The sequence below is a fragment of the Zingiber officinale genome, chromosome 4A (genome assembly GCF_018446385.1).
Source record: "Zingiber officinale cultivar Zhangliang chromosome 4A, Zo_v1.1, whole genome shotgun sequence".
Taxonomy (NCBI): Eukaryota; Viridiplantae; Streptophyta; class Magnoliopsida; order Zingiberales; family Zingiberaceae; genus Zingiber; species Zingiber officinale.
Genome location: NC_055992.1, coordinates 119737382 through 119760245, shown reverse-complemented (window position 1 = coordinate 119760245; position 22864 = coordinate 119737382). Strand labels below are relative to the sequence as shown.

At 38.7% G+C, this 22864-nt stretch overlaps 1 protein-coding gene across 1 annotated transcript; it reads left to right on the top strand.

Moving 5' to 3' along the window:
- Positions 1–8280: 8280 nt before the first annotated feature.
- Positions 8281–16629, top strand: LOC121972700 (zinc finger MYM-type protein 1-like). Its single transcript, XM_042524346.1, has 3 exons — positions 8281–9564; positions 9643–10210; positions 16511–16629. Exons 1-3 carry the CDS (start codon positions 8281–8283, stop codon positions 16627–16629), a joined length of 1971 nt encoding a protein of 656 aa, XP_042380280.1.
- The last annotated feature ends 6235 nt before the right edge of the window (positions 16630–22864 follow it).

Here is a 22864-nt window from a genome sequence, read left to right as displayed (position 1 = left end):
TGAGGGAAGAAGCTCCATGAGTGTGAGCGAAGACAAGGGATGTTGGCTGGCCGGGAGTTGTGAATCGGAAGAGGGGCAGTGGATCTAAGCTAGGGCACACTGATGGAGTATCTGTGCCGATGCAACAACATCAAGGCCGAGGGGAGACCGGCGGATCACCCTAGCGACAATGATTGGGATCCACTGCGGGAAGGTCGCACGGCAGCCTGCGCCTCACGGTCGGTGGTCGCCGGCGATGAAGAGGCAGAGAAGGAAGAGGGATCGGATCTAGGGCACGGGGAAGAGTAAAGGTGGCGTGTGAGGGAGAGGAGGGGGAGGAAATGACGGAGTGCGACGCCGTCTGTTTGAGGGAGATGATCGGTTCGGCGCTGCACAGAGGAGAGGAGGAAGGGATCGGGAGGTGAGGGGTTCGGGTGAGAAACGGAGGAAAAGAAAAATAAAACTTTTCCTCGTTCAATGGAGTAGCCTAAAGAGGCTTTCCATAGTCCCAATATTTATCCTCATAACCTACACCATACGACCTCCGTAAAATTCCCAGAAAATTTTGTTAAAGTTATTCCTCTATTTAACCTTATTATTTAATTAATATTTGTTGTCATATTTTACAATTTAACTCTAAAAGATCTTTACCTGTTTGTGTCACATCATCAATGTCACTTTCATCAAATTTTTTCTTTCTTTGAATAATGCATTTTTTTTTTAAATTTAGTCAATCCTCATTTCACTTACCGTTTGTATAGCTTCATTCATGACACTAGTAAACCCCACTTCTTTAAACTCATCAAGAAATTGATCAAGTCCTTGTAAGAGGTTGATCACAATATCAATATTCATATCTTCATATTGCATAAACTTATTCATAGTATTTATAAAAAGGTTTCAGATCTCAATCTATAAAAGGAAATTTAATACTAGACAAACATATATATATATATCCAATCTAATGAATATTCATAATTCCTATGATGAAGCAAAAGGTGTGAGATTATAGGGAAAATCACTTCTTTCCCTTTTAAAATGGATAACACAATGATCGTAAGTCACTCAAGTGAATGGTACAACAAAGATATCTTGCTAACGAACAACCAATAGAACAAATATAAAGCCTAACTGACCATATGAAAGAAGAGGTTTTACTTGTAACTTTTGCATAGTAAAATTGCCTTTTTTATGAAGAAAATCACTCCAACACAGGTATGGTTCTGTTGGCGTTGCCTGCAACAACTACCGTGTCACACGATTAGGTCATGCAAGCATACGTCGGTCGCTAGCCTGAGTCATGTGCGACAACCACTGCGAGAATCGGCGCGATTAGGTCGCACGAAGGATCACCGTTGCACAAATAGGATGCAATTCATGTCATGTGTTGCAGGACGAAGAAGAATGTCAGAGAAGAATATTAGGATTACCTTTTGTTCGATGGATCCATACCTTGGTGGAAGGAACGCTAGAGAAGAAATCACGTGCAAAGATGACTCGCTTTGGTGCATTCCTCATAGCTATGAAAATAGAGTCTTTTAGGGTCTGTGTCTTTATTTTTTTTTTGATATAATTAAAAATAATAATAATTCATCCGCTCCTTGGGCCGGGTCCTAAGGTGGTTACCTCCTTGGCCTCATGGAAGGTCTGGCCATGGTTAGATTAATTTTTTAACTTGTTTATATAGATCTTCAAGTATCTCTTTTTAGGTGCTACGATCACTGTACTAGATTTCCTCAGCTGAAGCCCATCTCTAACGACCACAATCAAGACCATGATGACCATCTATGGGGTCGATTTCTAACGTATGTGGAATACCCAATCGGTTGTCTTAACCCATCCTTGCATATGCTGTTGTTGCTAGGCGAAGTCTTCGATGATTTACCTCCCTTTTAGACAGTGGGAGGCCACTTGAGTCGCCAATGTGACGATTTCACCTTTGCTGCCAATAGAGCTCTGATACCAACTGACACCGAGTGTTATAGCAATTATCCCGTGAGTTGTATTGATTTCGTTATTCGACTGTGAATGCCAGAAATAATCTTTTAAAACCTATTGATTTAAAAGAATACCAAGAAATAGAGAAATTAATAGTACAACCGAAAATTATTATTAATCTAAAAAAGTACTTTTAACATCAACTAATAAGACACTTATATATACCCAAATTCTAACTTATAAAAGAAAGAAATTATCAAAAATATTTTATATACAAAAAAAATTACTAAAAAAATTGAAAATTACTAAAACAAATAGTAAAAAAAAATATCTTTGAATCCTCCTCTATCATTTACTCAATCAGCGAATGTGAAAGACCGACACCTTCAAAATTAGTTGACCGGATACATAAATTATTAAAAAAGAAAAACACTAGTTACAGATCGAGCAACGCGGTGTATCTTCTTCTTGCTCCGCGTGCCCATGCAACCACGTAATTAACTGAGCGATGCAAAGATGAAAGCATGCGGTAAATTCTCGTGTCAATTCTTTCTAAGTGTACGCATATATAATTAATATGTGAAACTCATCCTTTCTACAAGCCTCAAGATTTGTGTGATCATGCGTCTACCAATTTGGTATTGTTGTTTATTTGCCCCATGCTATATGCAAATGAAAGAGGCAAATGAAGTCCCCACAGGGTGGTGTAGTAGTAAAGTATTTAGGAAAATAAATAAGAGAATTAAAGTTCTAATTTCAATAAAGACAATATTTTAGAGGTTGGCCTCTAAGTGTGCATAGACTGTCTATATATCTTCAAGATTAATGGTTGAAATTTAGATATCTGAATTATCAACCAAAAATAAAAAAAATAAAAAAAAAAAAGGAAAAAAAAGGCTGGTGAAGAGCTTGGTCAAGGTCTAGCAACAGTTGATCCATGCTGAGGTGAAGGAAACCCTATGAAGTGGCTACATTCTTCAAGGCAAGGCTTTAATTTACTCGTTCAAATTAAAGTCCTGTTCTATGTTCAATTCAAAATGTCAAACATAGACCCGGTCATATATATATATAAGATCGTCGTTAATTAATTATATATATACATTTTCCTAATAAATTAATTAACGACGATCTTCATGCAGTAAAAATTTCCATGCACGTCTCCTGCATTCCTCCTTAAATTCCATCTTAGGTCGTCGATCCTTAGCATTAGCATACGTAAGTTGTGTTGTGATGAAACAACCATTTATATATAAATTTAGTCCACCTAGGGAATAGTACAGATGATAGGTGTATGATATCTCTGGCGTAATTGTTAGGGATCGATTCTCATGAATTGACGATCTAAGATTTATTCTATCATACGTCTAACATGTGTGTACGTACATTTATCTTCCTCTGTACTTATGGGTCAACACTAGGAGGCATTAAGATAGCATATCTATCTTTTTTAGTAAATTCAAGGAAAAAGAAAGAAAATAAAACATGACGCTCACATTGCCATTTTGGATTTTTAATTTCATGGCCTCCTAAAGTATAATATATAGCTCCAATGGATGAAGATAATCAACTTATAGATTAGGGGTCCAAATTAAACAAATCAAGTCTGCTCGCGAGCTTTTTAAGCAGGCTAAAAAAATATTTAATTTGCATTTAAACTATCTAATTCGAGCCCAACCATGAACCTGTTTGATAATTTTTTTAGTTGAATTTGAACACAAAATATTTTGTGATGCTTCTATAGGGAGTTGTACGTGTTTGTTGATGATTACATTTTGCTGCAAACTTGCTCTGCCATAACTGCAAGCTCACATCAACAGAACAAGCAGCACAACGTTACTGATCGACCAAGCCTTCGCCATTAATTCTTGATCGTGGATTTTCCTTTGCAACGAAGGTGGCCGGAGCAACGACGAGGAGGACGGTTATATAGAGCGTGCATACATGCATGATTCTGCAAATCTGTGGTGCATGGGTTAATACAAAGTCATGCATGCGTAACGAAAGGACTTCAATTTCATTTGTGGTTGATTTTAGACTCGTTGACTCGTTCCCCACGCGGTTGGTCTGGTTTTGAACACTAAATAATATTACGTTCAAATTCTCAATATATTTCTTATAAAAATATATTAAGATTATAAGTCCGAGAATTTGATTTAAAAGTCAGCAGTGAGAATAAGATATTTGAATTGACTCCAAATTTTGACCGGGTAAACTAGTTTTACGAGTACGGGGAGTGGTTCGAACTCTTGAGGGTCTAAATTTATAAGGTCCATGTCAATAGGTGCACATCTTTCCTTGTAATTGACAAAGTCAACCTTCTTCTAAGGTGGTCATAAAAAGTTTATGACTTTATCGGAAATAATGGAAATGTAAAAACTGGAAAAGTAAGTGTTGGAGAGAGACTAGAGACTTGTTTTTTCAAGAGATATTTCAAGACCTAAATACTAAGAATATACGAATATAATATAAATATTAAGAATATTCTCTTAATATTTATTCACATTCATATCTTAAAAAAATTTATCATTTCAACCTCATATATATATATATATATATATAAAAGTTAGGTAACAATCAGTTTATCTTAATACCTAAAAGAACCACGATGCAATATGCAAATTCATAAATCAATGAACAAATATGATTCGATATACAAGCTACAAATTAATGGCTACTTCAATACATTTTTTTTTTGTGTAAAACAATTGATTGTTTGTCGCTGTTAATAATAATAATTTTAAAAAATTAAGATTGGTGATCCGAAGATATGTTACCATGGTATAACGAGGGTATATATGATCGATGCTTGGTCTTAGAACCATGGGGTTGAATTCATCAACTGAAGACTGAAGTACTCACGAATAAATTTTAATGAATAATAAAATAAGTCCTAGAAACGTCGTCATAATTAACTTAGTTCTTTAGAACAATTAAACAAAAAAGTTATTAAAGTTGTTGTTTAATTATATAACAAATTAGCACCGAACTAGCTTTATTAACCAAAAGAATAATCAAATCTATCGCATGCCAACATTCATGCATGCGTAAAGTTACAAAGACCAACAGACATTAATAAACAAAAGAAATAATTAGAGAATAACAAAAGAGAACTCTGCATGCATGCTTATATATGCAGATTTCTCCCCAGTTTTCTCCTACGTCTAAGGACAGTGTTTGCCATTGTTTGCTGATCCACCGGTGCAGCCAGATCCCGGAGTGGGGACCGTGCCCTTCGGCAGGACTTGCAAGATGAACCCCTTCCTCATCTCCATCGTCCCCAGCAGCAGCCTCGCTGCACAGACAGGCTGAGAACTCATCAGCACACAGCTCACCAACAGCATCGCTGTAGCAAACAGCACCACCCTTCTGCTTGCTGAAGAACAAGACATGGCTATATATTCCTGTTGCAGACTGTTTTCTTCTTAATTCTGTACGTATATATAACTAAGGAGGGGAGGCAGAAGGCACGGCTATTTATAGATACTGCATGAAGGAGGACCTCGTCAACTGTGGGTTAGGAAGATCTTGAGCAGGACTTGGAACGAGTAAAAGTTAAGCTTTTCCTGCCCTTCAAACAAGCTACATGGTGCATGCTTAATTTGGTCTCAGCATTCATGGCTGCATATGTGAGAACATATTGGAGAGAGGCAACACCGTGTTGTGGTTTCTTCTCTCGAGAAGAATGAATGAATTCGCGTTCAAGGGTTTATTATTATTAGTGTGGTCAGGTCTAAGGTTTGACGAGGACTTTGGACCGCTGAACCCGTTCCCTGCGTCTCAATTAAAAAATGCCAGACCTAAACCCGGTCGTATATATGCATTTCCTGATCAATACATACATTATTAACGATCGAACTCCTCCTGCAGTATAAATATACGTGTCTTTTGTGACGCCGAATAAGATAGTACTTGTTGCGGGTTAATGAGAAGAAAATTTGAAGGAGCATATAAGAAGAGAAAATTATAGAAAACAAAGAGAACATCATCGTTTTCTATATTTTATCAAAATAAAATATTGAGAATAGAGAATTATTCTTAAAACATATATCAGGTATTACACTCTAGACCCTCTACCTAAAAGGAAATAAATCTTAATATATAAATTTCAATTATTAATTTGTAAAGAAAGAAAAGGAAAAGAATTTAAAATTAAATATAAAAGTCTAGAAAGATAAAATTATTAAAAATATCAAAAATACTTTAAATAACATAAATGTGAAAATTATCAATAATAATAATAATAATAATAATATTTATTATTATTATTATTATTATTATTATTATTATTATTATTATGTAGACTCTTTTGCATCCGTTAATTTTGAGGTTGAAATAATTCGTCCTCGAATTTAGAATAATTTTATATAATAATCTAGAGAAAGATCATCTGGGACGCGTAACTTTCATCTTCTTTTACAGTTATTATCTTAATCCATTCAGATCACAAAGCAGTTGTTACAGGTTATTCAATTCAAAGCCAATATTATCCACTTTTCCACGAACTTGAATTACCGTATTTTTTTTTATTTTTCCAGATATCTCCTTTTGCTCATCCAGTGTTACTGTAAAATTGAAAACTGCTTGTGTAGGAGAATGCCCTAAAGATGGCTTTTCATAGATGGCTAAGGTAGGATCTCTATAAGATAGCTCGTCTTCTACTTTGCTTTCTGCACCATTTGAGAAGGTGCCCTTAGTAAAAGTTTTTCTATGTCCATCAGAACCTTCAAATGGAACAGATCTCAATGGCCAATTTTTACTTTGTCTTATCTAGTATCTGATGCACCATTTGTCTTCTCTTGAACTACTGTGATTTCACTTCCATTATGATTATCCACAATTGAGTTGCCATAATCAACAGGAACGTCGCTTTCACTTCCATTATGATTATCCACAGTTGAGTTGCCATCATCAACAACAGGAACCTCAATATTCCTTATATTCCTTATACTTGCACTTGTTGTCTCAGATTGGAATGCAAAGTGTACATTGCATATTCCCAATCGCTCCAGTTCAATCGAGTTCGCATCGTTCAAACATCTAATCAGGATGAAGTCGGTGAGATGGGGGCAAGCATGCATCACGTCGGCCAAGCGTTCACAGAGTACAATGCCGTCGACCATCTCCAACCTGTGCAATCTCTCGAAGGAGGATTGATACGGGCTGTAATATAAGCGGATCCAGAAAATGATAGGGCGGTCAAAATCAAGATGACATGACAGTCAATTTAAGCACCGGCGGAGGCAGGGGGGTGCGAGAGGGTGCGGAAGCACCCCCTTGCTTCTGGAGAAAAAAGAAGAATTAGTTATGATTAAAAAATTAAGGGTATAATTATAATTGTTTAAAATTATTGGACCTTTTCACAAAAGTACCATTAAAAACACCTTATTCCCTTTTCTTTCTCAGTTTCAATCCTGTTCCTGCACTTTCGTTTTCATTTTATTTTTCAGCCGCCGAACCCTTTTTTTTCCCAGCCAATCCTTTCTTTAAACCAAAATATCTCATTATTTCCCCTTCTCCAGTCTCCTCAAACCGTTGCCCTCATCTTTGTCGCCTCTTCACTTCGTCGACGCCTCACGCCAGTGACGCCACGCCACTACTGTTCACGGTTAGCCTGTTCCGTCGACGCCGCTGCCAGCCTGCCACTATCGACGCCGCTGACATTGTGCTCCGCCGGTGATTCTCCACAACAAGCAAAATTTCTTCAATTTTAGGTAAATCTTGTTCCTTATTTCATCTAATTTATAATTTCATGATTTATACTGGGTAGTATATTAATTGTTATGTTGATTGCATAAATTAATAATTTTGAGAAATTTACATAGGTTATGGAGAAATTTTTAAAACAAAGTATTGATTCTTCTAAGAATTCTATGGAAAAAAATAGTAAGAAAAAATATTCTCGTGTTGAATTCAACCCGGATGATGTTGTTAGTGACCCAGGGCTACGCAAACCAATTAATGAATTTGATATTTCTATTAGAGATCAGATTCGAAGAGAATATTTGATTAGAGGACCTTGTCAACCATTTGGTTATAGTTATCCCCAAAGACAATTTGGTAAAGAGCATAGAAGTTTCCAAGTTGCTTGGTTTAAAAAATTTTCATGGTTAGAGAGTACAGCATATCAAAAGATGCAGCTTTTGTTTTTGGTGTTATCTCTTTAAAAATTCTCATAGAGGATGTCGAGTTGGAGATAAGGCATTTACTAATTCAGGGATGACTAATTGGAGAAAAGCAATGGAAGTATTTAATACGTATGTTGGTGGTGTAGCTAGTGCTCACAATGATGCGAGAACACAACTTAAGGCTTTTAAAAATCAACGACAAAGTGTGTCACATTTGCTACAAGCACAGGGGCGTGAAATGGAGGTTGCATATCGAACTCGATTAACGACAACTTTAGATGTTACACGCTTTCTTTTGAAACAAGGTTTGCCTTTCCGTGGACATGACGAGTCATTGAATTCCTCAAATAAAGGTAACTTTCTTGAATTGATTGAGTGGTATACCCAAAGAAATGATAAGGTTGCCAAAACCATGAATGAAAATGCCCCTGGAAACAATCAAATGAAGTCTCCAACAGTTCAAAAGGATTTAACACGGGCTTGTACTGCTGAAGTCACAAATGTCATTCTTAATGATATAAAAGACAATATATTTTCTCTTATGGTTGATGAGTGTCGAGATATTTCAGTCAAAGAACAAATGGGAGTTGTTTTAAGATACGTGAACAAACATGGATGTGTTATTGAAAGATTTCTTGCTATTATACATGTGTCTGACACTTATGCTATTTCTTTAAAGAAGGCTATTGATGAATTGTTTGCAAAACATAAGTTGTCATTATCAAGATTAAGAGGTCAAGGATACGATGGAGTTTCAAATATGCGAGGTGAGTATAATGGATTGAAGGCTCTTATATTGAAGGAAAATTCATCTGCAAGGTATGTCCATTGTTTTGCTCACCAACTTCAGCTAGTTGTTGTTGCAGTTGCTAAAAGCAATCGAATTGTGTGTGATTTCTTCCAATATGTTACTATGATTGTGAATATTACTGGTGCTTCATGCAAAAGAAAAGATAAGTTTAGACAACTTGAACATGATAGACTTGTAGAATGTTTGGAGAAAGGAGATATTGTTAGTGGCAAAGGAAAAAATCAGGAAATCAGTTTAAAACGACCAGGGGATACTCGTTGGGGTTCACATTACATGACTATTATCCGTTTGATGTCTATGTGGACTTCTGTTTTACAAGTGCTTGAAAATGTGTATGATGATGGTACTAATGATGATAATAGTGGTATCGCCACCAGTTTAATTGATAAGATGGAGAGTTATGAATTTGTGTTTGTGATGCATTTGATGAAATCTTTATTGGGAATCACAAATGAATTGTCACTTGCCTTACAACAAAAGGGTCAAAACATTGTATTGGCTGTCAGTTTGATCAAGACAATGAAAGTTCGATTACAAAAATTGAGAGAGGAAGGATGGGAGAATTTTTTGGATGTCGTCAATAAATTTTGTAGTAATCACATGATCCCAGTACCGAATATGGAAGAAAATATGAGAACTCGTGGTCGCAGCAGACGTAATGGACAAATGATTACTAATTTTCATCACTATCGTGTTGAAATTTTTTGTCAGGTATTATTTTTAAATATTTTATTGAATTTTAATTTTCTAATAATGTTTTTTATTCTTTTTTTACTATTACAATATTAGGTTCTTGATTTGATGGTTCAAGAGATGAGTAATCGGTTTTCAGAATCAAGTACGGAGGTACTTACTTGCATTGCTTGCTTAGATCCAAAGGACTCTTTTTCTCAATTTGATATTGGTAAGCTACTCCACCTTGCTGAACTTTATCCGGAGGACTTTTCATTGACTGATCGTGCAATACTTGAGGACCAACTTGAGACTTACATTCAAAATGTACGAGGTGAATTTTCTATGATTGAAGATTTGGGAAGTCTTGCTAAAAAGATGGTTGAAACGGGGAAGAATACAATTTTTCCATTGGTATATCGTTTGATCGAGTTAGCATTAGTTTTACCAGTTGCAACTGCTTCTGTTGAAAGAGTTTTTTCTGCTATGAAAATTATCAAGACTGATTTGCGTAATAGGATAGGGGATGAGTGGATGAATGACAGTTTGGTAGTATACATTGAGAAGGATATTTTTGCTACAATTGAAAATGAACAAATTTTACAACATTTTCAACAGATGAGCACTCGTAGGATCCAGTTGCCTCCTCTTGTTTGTATGTCTAGATCTGATGCTGGTGGTTCAAGTATTAAAAAATAATTACTTTTTGGTATGCACATATTTTTATGTCTGTATTTAGTACTGTTATCTTTTAATATATTTATTTGATAATAAAAAAATTTTTTAGTCTTTTTTTGAGCACCCTTCTAAATTTTTCTCTGGATCCGCCACTGAATTTAAGGTGAAGTCTCAGTTAAAATCAAAAGAAGAGAGCATTCCTCGTAAGGCTCTTAGGTCCAGCCAAGTTGGATTATGAACTAGGTGAATAGGGGCCGACCGACCCTTAGGCCGGTCAAACATAAGGAGTCTCGTTCCTTACTCTTGGACAGAAAAGATAACACATCCGGTCATTCAATAGCCGACCGAGTTTAAAGGCGACTAGCCTTATAGGCCAGCCAGAGGGTTCAACCTACCTCATGGCAGATTGGCCATATGAGCGGGCAGAATAAGGGTCAGCCCTCGGATAATCGTAAATTGCTCTATGCACTCTCGACTTGATAAATGGCCGACCAAGCTGGAGACACTTGGTTTAAGGCCGACCGGGCTGGAGACACTTGGTTTCATATTGCTTCGCGAATGGATTTCCAGCACGCTCGATGCATCATATTATTTTCCGGACGAATTTCTGTTATGTTATTCAACATATATCAGAGCAGCGTAAGGACAGAGCAAGCATAATGTGTTGGACAATCTGTTGCTGGAGATATTGGGAAATTAACTGAATATAAATTACACAAAATTAATTCTAACTTATCTGTCGAGATGACCTGAGTTGATAATCTCAGACTGCCAGCGAGGCTGATTCTGCCAAGCTTCCGGTGGTGCGAGTCGCGGGGTGCATAGCAGAATCAGGAGTCTCGTTCCTTACTCTTGGACAGAAAAGATAACACGTCTGGTTATTCAATAGCCGACCGAGTTTAAAGGCGACTAGCCTTATAGGCCAGCCAGAAGGTTCAACCTACCTCATGGCAGACTGGCCATATGAGCGGGCAGAATAAGGGCCAACCCTCGGATAATAGTAAATTGCTCTATGCACTCTCGACCCGATAAATGGCCGACCAAGCTGGAGACACTTGGTTTATGGCCGACTGGGCTGGAGACACTTGGTTTCATATTGCTTTGCGAATGGATTACCAGCACGCTCGATGCATCATATTATTTTCCGGACGAATTTCTGTTATGTTATTCAACATATATCATATCAGCGTAAGGACAGAACAGGCATAAAGTGTTGGACAATCTGTTGTTGGAGATATTGGAAAATTAACTGAATTGAAATTACACAAAATCAATTCTAACTTATCTTTCGAGATGACCTGAGTTGATAATCTCAGACTGCCAGTGGGGCTGGTTCTGCCAAGCTTCTGGTGGTTCGAGTCGCGGGATGCATAGCAGAATCAGGAGTCGATCGTCGAGTCGGAAAGAGAATTTACCAAGTAAGATGTCGAGGCTTGTGCTCAATGCAGTTTCCTTGAAACAGATTCGCCCCACCTCCGGCTGTGCTTCGAGGTTCTCTTAGGTCGTCTGTTTCTCAGGATATAACGGTAAAACTATGAACACAACCAAGCACTAGTTGTTCGTGGAGAAGTGAGAATGCACCTGAGTACTACCACGAGTAGTTCAGCCGAGCGGATGCACGACTGAGAGAGTTTTGTGGGAGAACATGGGTGGACAGAGGTTTGCTCCCTGCTCTTTCTCTTGCTTTCTCTTTCGCTTATCTTCCGCTCTACTCTTTGCTCAAGATCCAGCCTCATATAGGAGTTCTCACCTTGCCATCAATAAATGATCAAATTATGGTCATTTAATGCTGGGTTTAATGTCGTCATTAATGAGTTTAATGTCTTCATTAATGTCGAGATGTTACAAAATCATTATTAAAGGGTTTAATGTCGTCATTAATACTGAGATATTACGAAATCACTATTAATGAGTTTAATATCGCCATTAATATCAAGACGTTACGGAATCATCATTAATTTCACATTAATGCTTCCGTTATACTCTTGAGCATGTAGCAAAAAGAAATTCAAGTGGCAGTATGTTGGTTCATTCTTTTGGGCAAATTTTGCCTTGACTGGTTCGACATTTGACATGCGCAGGTCGTGCTCACACACGAGTCAACCTTGGTTCGGTACAATCCGAACTCTGGATTTGCACCCATTCCTGCACACTCACGCGTGAGAGAGTCTCTCCCCATGTATATATTTACAACATCAATACATGTGTCAGAATTTAAACCAACAATAAGACCATGAGACTTCTAATATGGACTAAACCTATATACAATAGAGTCTCTTCATCTCTACCTTTTTATTCCATTCACATTTACAACATAAAGATGGTCGACCTTATAGTCAGGCCAGAATATTGTTGGACCCCGTGGTAGTTTTGATGTGATCAACCAAGTTGGTTAGGTCCTGCTGTGTTTGATCCCTGTGTCTGAGTGTGCAGGAGCTTAGGAGCACAGGAAGTCGAGCGGAAGACGCAGCTAGCGAGAAGGACGGCACGGGAAGGGAGCCGACGGGCTCGGTGCGTCCGAAGGACGAGAGAGCTGCGGAAGAGTACTCCGGTGGGCGTGAAGAGCGTGCGCGGCGTTCGAGGGACGTTAAGCCGGGACGGAAGGCTGCTCGAGGAGAAGGCCGGGAATTGGGTTCGGGTGAGCCCTATTCCGGTTGGCCGCAATCACCCAAAAGAACGGAGCTTCGGAAGCCAAAGCGAAGAAGAAAAGGAGTCAAAAGAAGCTGGAAATTACTGTAGCAGAAGTTACTGTAGCTTGAAGGCGCCTTAAACAAGCTTGAAGGCGCCCTTGAAGGCGCCTTCAAGCCTGTTCAAGGCGCCTTGAGCAGGCCAGTTTGACCGTTTGCGCTGCGGATAAAGTTTTATCCGCAGATCGAGTTGGAGGCGCCTTGAACCCTGTTGGAGGCGCCTTGGACTCTCGGGATAAGATTTCCAAGGCCTATATAAAGACCCCTGGAGCTAGGAATTCAACAACAACTCAAGCATTCAATCTGTAGTGTTTCCTAGCAATAGTTCTGAGCTTTTGAAAGTGTAAAAGGCTTCTCCGCCTTCAGCAAAGGAGAGTTTCTTTTAGTGCGCTTCTACTGCCCTGGATTAACAACCTCCTTGGTTGTAACCAGGTTAATTCTTCTGTGTCTTTCTTTTACTGTTTTATTATTTTGTTAACTATTGCACTAACTGAGTTGAAAGTACGAGGAGGGTATAGTTACTTTTTGTTTTCAGCAATTCACCCCCCTCTTGCCGGCCTCCGCTGCACCAACAAGTGGTATCAGAGCCAGACCGCTCAGAAGGACTAACTGCCGACTGACGCACAACGATCAAAACGATGGCCGGAGATAGTGACTACCCACCTGCATTCGAGGGGGAGTTTGCTTCATGGAAGCAAAAGATGGAGGTATACCTTAACTCTGATTTTTCTATTTATTTAATAATGAAATCTGGTTATGAAGCACCAAAGAAAGCAAACGGAGAAGAGCTCGAGAAATACCTCTGGAACGAGAAGCAACGTAACGAGTTTATGGCAAATGCACGAGCTGAATTTCATCTTCTAACCACAATACCAAATGAAGATCTCGACAAAGTTGGAGAGTACAATAGCGCAAAAGAACTTTGGGAAAAGTTCTTAAAGATCTATGATGAGTCCGAATCCAAGGTAAATGCCGCAACAACCCCAACAGCCGAATTCCATCCTGAAGCCACAGAAACTCATCCCAGATGAGCATCGATGAAGGGGAAGAGACTTCGGAAGAAAGCAACTCGACAGGGGGAGAATCAACAGCTGACAAGGTAAGTTAGGTATGGTCTCCACCTTCTGAACAATTAATTACATTAATTGAGAAGGTACCTGAAAATTTTTGCGAAATAAAAATTAAATCTTCGAAAGAATTTTCTGGATTAGAAAAAATTTTGCCGAACGAATCTTACCAATTAAAAACACCGTCGAAATATTTTTTACCAACTATTTTGTTGAAAGAATTTCTGAAACTAAAAATATTGCCAAAAAATTCTTGTGAGTTACAAAATAATTTGTCGAACGAATTATCAAAAGATCTTTTATCAATTATTTTGTCAAAACAATTTTTCGCATACTTAATATTGTTTTCCTTAAATCTAAAAAATTATGATAAACTAAAGTAGAAATTAAGATATCATAATAAGGTTAGAGAAATGGCAATAACTTGAGAATGGATTTTTGTTTTAATAATAATAATAAAAAAAAATTCGTCTAAGTTAAAAGACTTTTCTATAATTCTAAAAAGTAATTTAACTTAGAATTTCTTTTAAATATTCTTCTGAAAAATTCAAAAATTCATTTTACTAAATTTTTTTGAAAATTTTTTTTAACTTGAAATTTTTTTTTGTGGAAACTTTTTGACTTGCAAAATTTTACCTAGAAAAATTTTCAAAATTTCATTCTTACTTGGAATATTTTTTGAACCATTTATTTTACCTAACATATTGTTGGATAATTCTCTCTATTTTTATTAACCCCGTTTTTGTTGTGATCAAAGGGGGAGAGAAAAGTACAAGTTCAGAGGGAGTTAGAAAATTTTTAAATTAAATTTTTTTTTTCTATTTTTTGTTGTAATTTTACTAATTGTAAAAATTATACTTAACTTGTTAGTTTAGTAATTTTTCTTTGAAATTACTGTTTTTTGTCTATTTTTAACCCTAACTTGAACTTGGGTTGATGCACATCAAAAAGGGGGAGATTGTTGGACCCCGTGGTAGTTTTGATGTGATCAACCAAGTTGGTTAGGTCCTGCTGTGTTTGATCCCTGTGTTTGAGTGTGCAGGAGTTTAGGAGCACAGGAAGTCGAGCGGAAGACGCAGCTAGCGAGAAGGACGGCACGGGAAGGGAGCCGATGGGCTCGGTGCGTCCGAAGGACGAGAGAGCTGCGGAAGAGTACTCCGGTGGGTGTGAAGAGCGTGCGCGGCGTTCGAGGGACGTTAAGCCGGGACAGAAGGCTGCTCGAGGAGAAGGCCGGGAATTGGGCTCGGGTGAGCTCTATTCCGGTTAGCCGAAACTGGAAATCACTGAAGCAGAAAGTCACTGTAGCAGAAGTTACTGTAGCTTGAAGGCGCCTTAAACAAGCTTGAAGGCGCCTTCAAGCCTGTTCAAGGCGCCTTGAGCAGGCCAGTTTGACCGTTTACGCTGCGGATAAAGTTTTATCCACAGATCGAGTTGGAGGCGCCTTGAACCCTATTGGAGGTGCCTTGGACTCTCGGGATAAGATTTCCAAGGCCTATATAAAGACCCCTGGAGCTAGGAATTCAACAACAACTCAAGCATTCAATCTGTAGTGTTTCCTAGCAATAGTTCTGAGCTTTTGAAAGTGTAAAAGGCTTCTCCGCCTTCAGCAAAGGAGAGTTTCTTTTAGTACACTTCTACTGCCCTGGATTAACAACCTCCTTGGTTGTAACCAGGTTAATTCTTCTGTGTCTTTCTTTTACTGTTTTATTATTTTGTTAACTATTGCATTAACTGAGTTGAAAGTACGAGGAGGGTTTAGTTACTTTTTATTTTCAGCAATTCACCCCCTCTTGCCGGCCTCCGCTGCACCAACAAATATATCATACAATACATAACTAAGCAACTTAATGTTGGGACAAACATAAGGACGACATGCCTTATGGGTGGGTCGGGTTATACTCAGAAGACAACATCTTACCAGTTTGTCAAAATAATAATCGTATGTCAGAGAATATTTTTCTGGAATCTTCTTCAGGGGTTATCATGTCTCTTAACAACCGACCACTTATAACAGCATATTCCTTTAGTTAGCTCAACAAGGGCATAAGTTATAAATGATAAAAGAGATATACATATGGGTAAATGGAAGATTCCTCGAACAATGATTACATATTGCCTAGGTAACACACTCTCCATTACTCAACAACCTCCGACATTTTGGCATTCCATGCCACCTCATGATTACGGAGGTTATAAGAGGTGGTATATAGAGAGGGGGATTATCTCCATTGGCAGGGTACGCCTTTTACAACATCTGAACCCTATTCTAGTACGAACACTTTCTCTACTATTCTTCATTCATTCATCTATATACGTACTAACTTGAACGTCGAAGGGCCTTCGCCAAGGATCTCCTCCCTGATTTTTAGGCACTAACGCTTTGTGTGCTCGTTTGATTGTGTGCAGGATAGAAAGGAAGATCCCCCGAAGAATGAAAAAGTCTTGTGCTAGTCAACCATCAAGCTACCGTTGCTAGCGCACCATCTCTCTAGTTTCAGATAGGATTAAATTTGGCACAATCTGTGGCAACTCTCACTTGAATCTGAATTGCAGAGATGGAAGAGACTGAAAAACTCACCACCATCACCATAACGCAAGAAGAATTGGACATGCTCATCAATGGACTCAGTGCAAAAAATATTATAGCAATAACAACAAGCAACTACGGGTAGTACTGTGCCCCCCCCCCCCCCCCCCCCAATCTTGTCACTTCGATGACTTCCCACCAAAGGGAAATAGGAGCGCAAGAGGGAGCTCCTGTGGCTGGCTTGAATCTGCCTTATGTGCCAACAAACCATCTACCTCCCGCACCTCACTCCTGAATAGTGCATCATCAGGTGCTCTTCTGCACGCCGCCCGAATACATGGGCCAGGAAGAACCATTTCAAGAATCTTCCGAGAAAGCACCCATCTAAGAAGGGTGCAAAGGAAAAGCCCCAATGACTTGCAACTCCCCCGTTCTCCCAAGGGGTGCTGGAAGACAAACTACATAAGCACTAACAACCCCTCACGCTAGGGGAATATTCTCAGTCAACTGAACTTGAGGATCATCTCCTTAAATTTGAAAACACCACCCTTCTGCATCAATATATGGATAGTGTAAAATGTCGAGTGTTCCTCACCACACTTGGCGGCTCAGCACAGAGATAGTTCAAAAGATTGTCGGTCAGTTCCATCCACTGCTTCAAGGATTTTCGCAAAGTTTTTCTTCATTATTTTGCTAGTAGTCGGCATTACCACAAGACCCCCTTGAGCTTCTTTTCGCTCAAACAAGGGTCCAAGGAGACACTCAGGGCATATATTAAAAAATTTAATCAAGTGACTATGGATGTCCCTTTGGCCACCCCGAAATACTGGCCAGTGCTTTCTTCCAAGGCTCACTGACAATGACTTCTTCCACTCAATTAGAAGACCTCTAAAGAACTTTAATCACCTATTCAACTCAGTGACCGAATTTATCAATGTCGAGGAGACGCAATCCGTTCGGAGGAAGGATGTAGTCGCCCCTGCTCCCGTTCCAACTCTCGAGCGCCGAGTAGCACCAGCTCCGCCACCTAAAGGACCTCGACCGGGTCCTCAGCTGCATCATCGCAAACCATGGCCCCATGCCATACAACATGTGGAGGTTGAACGACAAAGATATCCCGAAACTCCTCAAGAAGCTCCTCGACGATGGTGTACATTCCACTGGTCAACCTCCCACAACACCCGAGAGTATTACAATATGGTAAATCACCAGAATGTTCATTAGAGATTTTGCCAGCGCACTGATAACTAGCATTTTGATGCATTATTTATGCCCTTAATTTTCATGTTTTAATCCTTTCATATGCTTAATTGTTGATTCTTATCATGTTTATTGAGTTGGATTCATATTATGGGTTTTAATATAATTCTTCCAATTTTTATGGATTTCTACTTATAATTGTGTATTTTTATTTTCTAGGGATTGAGCTCAAGTTGAACCAAATTAAACCTAAAGGCTTGAGTCAATGAGAAGTCCAATCTGAAGACATATGAGCCATTGGATCAAATCTAAAGCAATTTAAATAAAAGATTCAGATCTGATTAATTCTAGCTATTCGTCAAGATCTGGTTGATAAAAGAAAATGGATGCAGATTCATGGCTTCTCTCGGATTTGGCTTTGAACTCAGTCTCAGGCTCGGACTCGAGCTTGGATTCAGACTCCTCATTCCTTGCCATAAACTCTATATAACTCAAATGCTTTAGTTTTGGTTTTAATCAAGGCTTAGCTTCCTTGTTTGGTTTAATCTTTCTCGGTTTGACTCAAGTTAGTCTAGTCATGTAATTTTAATTCATAAAATAGTTCATCTAATTTAATAATGAAAAGATCCTTTGAAAATTTATAGACATTTACAATAGATGCCCATAAGGAGTTTCGAGGAAATAAGTTAAGTGTGTACCTGATGATATCATGGTTCTTAAGTTGATGGTCGATGATATATAGTTCATTGAGAATGTCCTTAATCCTCATATGTTGTTGGGTTGTCGACTCACCATCTAGCATTTTAATATTTAGTAATGAATTTAACAAAAGATCACGCTTTATTACCTTTGTGTCATTTGTCCCTTCATGTAATTTGACTAACTTATCCCACAAATCTTTTGCATTGTCGAAGAAGCTGACTCGGTCTAATTCTTCTTTTGATAAGCCATATTGCAAAGTGTTGAGTGCCTTCAAATCGATTTGTACTTTCTTCTTTATTTCTTCGGTCCATTCCTCTAGGTTGTTGACTGGTGTTGTGTAGTCGCATCGGATAATAATCTATTGTTCAATGCCCATTTTGAGAAAAATTTTCATTCTCTTTTTCCAGTATGGGAAATCACTTCCATCGAATAGAGGAGGACACACAATTGAATATCCCTTGGATTGAGTCATTTGTTCTTACACAAAAAATTTGAGAAACAAAAAGAATTTCTAAAACTCTTGTCTCGGGATTAGCAGTATGAAATAAAAATTTACAATGAAGATAAAAAGAATACTTTTTTTAACAAAAAAGAAAAGATTTAAAAAAAAATGGTCGAAAAACAGTTAAGTTAATTCAGAGCAACTTTACTCAGATACCAATTGGAGGATCAAAATAGAGATAAAGGGAGGGGGTGAATATCTCTCAATACAAATCTTTTCTTTTTCGTATTAAGACAAAAACAAAGTTTATTAGCGAAATTAAAAACAACACACACAAAGATATAGTTGGTTACTTGGTTTGGAGCTTGTGTCAACTCTTACTCTAAGATTCATGATCCTTGATTGTACCGTTGGAAAATTTACTAAAATTCTTCTTTTCGAAGTCCTCAGAAAAGAGGTAATTCATACAATGAAGTTTACAAAAAATTATGCAAGCTTAAAATATATATACCGGCAATTAAGATGTAAGATGAAGATCGTCGGAGCTTCTAGGCGTCATAGCTTGCACGTGGAATTGAAGCGTAGAGTAGTAGCAGCATGAGCAGAGAGGAACAGAAAGTTGCACAAGAGTTATTCTGGCTCGGACCTTGAGCTGTGCTTTTATAAGACATGTTCGGTCGACCGAAAAGTCATTTGATTGACTAATCCTTTAGGTCAACCGATCACCCTATCGGTTGACTAATCAACCGACCTTCTTTATTCATAGAGATTTTATATTCGTGTCATTAATGTCATTTAATGTTCGGTCGATTGATCCCTGTGTTCGGTCGACCGATCCTCCCGATTTCCATCTTCACTGAGATTTGAATTTGCTTCGTCATTAATGTTTTTATTGTTCGGTCGATTGATCCTTAGGTTTCATCGACCAATCATGTTGTGATACCATGTTTACGCGCTCGATCTTTTTTTTTTTCCATTCTTGCATGTTTGGTTGATCGAACCTCTATTTGGTCGATTGATAAAATGACTTGATCGGTTGACTAAACCTCCTATTCAGTCAACCGAACCTTGTTTAAATGAAAATCTCTTAGTTGTGCACGCGTGACCACTGACAGAGCCAGATTCCAAATTCTGAGTAAAAAGTTTTGAACCTTTGAATATCAAGGGGTCATATGATCCTGTAACACAGAGTTAGATAATAGATATTGATTTTGCAAAACAAAATTAGATAATAGATATTAAATACGCATGAGTATGATAGTCAAGGCTATCTTGATCTCAACTTAGAAATCTCCGTTGGTTTCCTCAATTGGATCAACGACCTAAGGTTTGTCCCTTTCTGAGACACGACCTCCTCGTCGCTCTACTCCAATTGCTTACGTCGACCAACCTGCCAAACATCGGGTCCTCTAGACCTATTTGGACTTTACTGCCTAGCTATGACTAGAGCTTTCTTGGTTCAGTAAACATCCTACACACTTAGTCAATTCATCATATAACAACATGACTTAACTTGAACCTTTGACAATATCAAAACTCATGTTTGATTCTAGTGCGCCCTGCACTAACACTACCTCTCCACAATGACCTCATGAACGCTTAGCCTCTGACTTTGATCAGATATGATAGTACACTAGTTTTGATCAGAGGTCAACAAGGTTGATTCCACTGAAGGAACATCACTGGGGCCCATTGAGACCTCGAACTCCTTGGAGGCCCATTTAAATTCAAATTCCTCACTTACGAGTCCACAAGACCTTCTCTTAAGTGACATGTGTAAACTATTAATGGATATCAATTGATGCGGTGATAAGGAGGGGCGCACCTTGTGGATGGTCATCATCACGATGGAGGTCAAAGTCAAGGCGGCCAATGTCCCACTATCACTGGTCGGTCGGGCGAGTGGTTCTCCCGATCGAGATATGAAAGGCCCGATCTGACATCATTACTAGCTCGACCACAGCTCAGCAAAGATGCTCAATAAAGGAATGAACGACAAGTGTATGCATAAGCAGGCTGAGCGGCTACCCCGCTCGGCCTTACATCAATACTCAGAATAGAACAGCGAAGTAGAGTCATGGTCGAGTAGACCACACACGGACAATGCTACTACAACCGAGAGGATATCCTGTTCGATCAAGGTACATGTGCAGCAACCAGACAGTGGAAGTAGTGCCCGAGCAGCTACCCCGCTTGGCCAAGTAGTAGATTCATCAGTCAGACAACGAAGACTCGAGCCGAGTGCCCATCCCGCTCGACCCAATAAAAGATACAGGATATTAACTGGCAAGATCCTTTTGGAAGCTAGTGCCGCCAACAAACGCCATGGTGGGTGGCATGGTCGGGCAGAAGATCGTACGTCGGAAGCTTCCACTGTGATCACTTCAGAGATATACTCGATCTATTAAGGTATTGTGTCAGGGACACTTTACTGACATGTCTTTTCGAGAAAAGCTGGGGAAAGCGTGCTCGCTTTGAGAATCACGCATGCACGCTACAGGAGCCCTATATAAAGGGGGGGTCCAAGCATCGGCGGAGGTATGCTTTTCTCATGATTTCTACTGTTGAGCTACAGATCTTGTTTCGTCGGAGGCTGACTTGAGCGTCAAAGGGTCATCGCCGGGGACCCCTTCCCTGGCTCAGTACTGACGCTGCTTGTGTTGTAGGTGAGAGCAAAGTCCATAGGAGGTCAGCAGAGCGTCACGTCCCTAGAATCTGTCTCCCTGACTTTCGGACAGGATCATCAACGAAAGGCATGTTAAGTCATTTGGCCCATCAATCCACTATTTCATGTAATGTCATGCAAAAGTCTATCAGAAAATTCCTAAAATGTATTTTTGCAACCCATACTTGAGACGCCCCTACGACACCTATGAGGGGATTGCTAGGTATCAATTGGGCGGGGGAATATGACAGAGTACAATAGGAGTTACACTATCATAATGAGACGTCTCGTGACATAAGGCAAAGGCAAAGGTGTTATATAAGCGGTCTCTTCTCCACACGTATTGGAGTTTTCAACTGACTTGAGCATCTGAGTGGCTGCACCGATGACCCTTTCCTAACTCGTCTATTGACATTTCTTCCCTCTATGTCTTCTGTGACTTGGCAGGTTGTCCTGAATCTTTGGATTTTCTTTGTTCGAGGTTATCTTGCTTTTACTGTACATGCCACTCCATAAGCAGTATATTTTTATTGATTTCAGACATGATCAAGATAGTTTCATGTGTGTTAACATATCGGAGAGAGGCAGATCTACCGTGTTGTGATCAGGTCAAAGGTTTGAATTACATATATATTCCGACGTGTAACTGATTAGGACTTTGAGTTTTTGACTTTAGTCAACATAACCTATTCCATGCGTCTCATGGAGTCGCATCAAAAGATTGCTTAGGGTAGTCAAATATATTAAATTGATACGTTAATATAAACAATTATTGATTCAATGATTCATTAATATAAAAGAAAATTTTTTTATTAATAATATTTTTCAACATTGTCCTTATTTCTCTATTTCCTAATATTATTCAAGGTTTTCATTTGGTCGACTAATAAAATTATCTCATACATCGACTGAATCTCCTAATCTCCTATTCAGTCAATTGAATCCTGGTGCAAATGAAGATCTCTAAATTGTCCATGCATTACTGATCGACCAAGCCTTCGCCATTAATTCTTGATAGTGGTTTTCGTTTGGAACGAAGGTGGCCGGAGCAACGACGAGGAGCACGGTTATATAGAGTGAGTGCTTGCATGCATGAGTTACTACAATGTCATGCATGCGTAGGGAAAGGGCTTTCATTTGATGGTGACTTTAGACTTGTTGACTCGTTCCACACGCGGATGGTTTGGTTTTGAACACTAAATTTATATTACGTTGAAATATATTCTAATAAAATTCTCAATATATTTCTTATAAAAATATATTAAGATTACTTGGGGAGTAATTATAATGAGGTTAAGTCTGAGAGTTTGATTTAGAAGTCAGCAGTGAAAATAAGATTGACTTTGACTTCTTCTTAAATCTGAATCGACT